Raw genomic sequence first — 527 nt, 5'->3', positions numbered from 1 at the left:
GGCGTAGGGGGGCAGGCGCGTGGTGGTGGGGAAGAGCTCCGCGTGCAGGTTGTGCAGGTGCGGCACGAGCTCCAGCCAGAAGGCCACCTTGTTGGCGCGGTAGTTGTCGCGCACGCGCGGCTTCAGGCCGATGTGCAGGTACTGTTTCTCCTTGCTGTTGAACTTGCTCCACACCACCTCCTCGAAGCGGTTGGGCTTGGTGTGGATGAACTTGGTGTCCTGCGGCACTGGCTGGTTGGGGTCGCTGCGGGCACGGGAGGGGGGAAAGGAGAAGTGAGGGGGAGGCCCCGTGGGCGGGCGGGGGCGGGGGCGGGTGTGTGCGGGAGGGGTGGGCAGGGAGACCCACAGAGATGCAGAGATGCAGAGGACCGGGACCCGGAAGGAAAGCCTGAGAACAAGAGGGAGGCGGCAGAGACAGAGAAACTGCCCGAGACAGGCAGAGGTGAGGTCGGAGGGGCAGAGACGGGCGGAGGTGAGGAAGGAGGGGCAGAGACGGGGGGGGGGGGGGGGGGGGGGGGGGGGGGGGG

General features: G+C 68.9%; 1 protein-coding gene across 1 annotated transcript in view; it reads right to left on the bottom strand.

Moving 5' to 3' along the window:
- Positions 1–527, bottom strand: part of NLGN2 (neuroligin 2) — a 17,636-nt gene that overhangs the window by 3,593 nt on the left and 13,516 nt on the right. The window contains exon 7 of the mRNA XM_044921536.1: positions 2–244. Coding sequence (XP_044777471.1) covers positions 2–244 — 243 coding nt within the window. The remainder of the gene's footprint in view (position 1; positions 245–527) is intronic.

The sequence above is a fragment of the Neomonachus schauinslandi genome, chromosome 15 (genome assembly GCF_002201575.2).
Source record: "Neomonachus schauinslandi chromosome 15, ASM220157v2, whole genome shotgun sequence".
In the NCBI taxonomy this organism is placed as follows: domain Eukaryota; kingdom Metazoa; phylum Chordata; class Mammalia; order Carnivora; family Phocidae; genus Neomonachus; species Neomonachus schauinslandi.
Note: the sequence above shows the minus strand (reverse complement) of the source record. Positions and strands in the feature narration are given on the sequence as shown.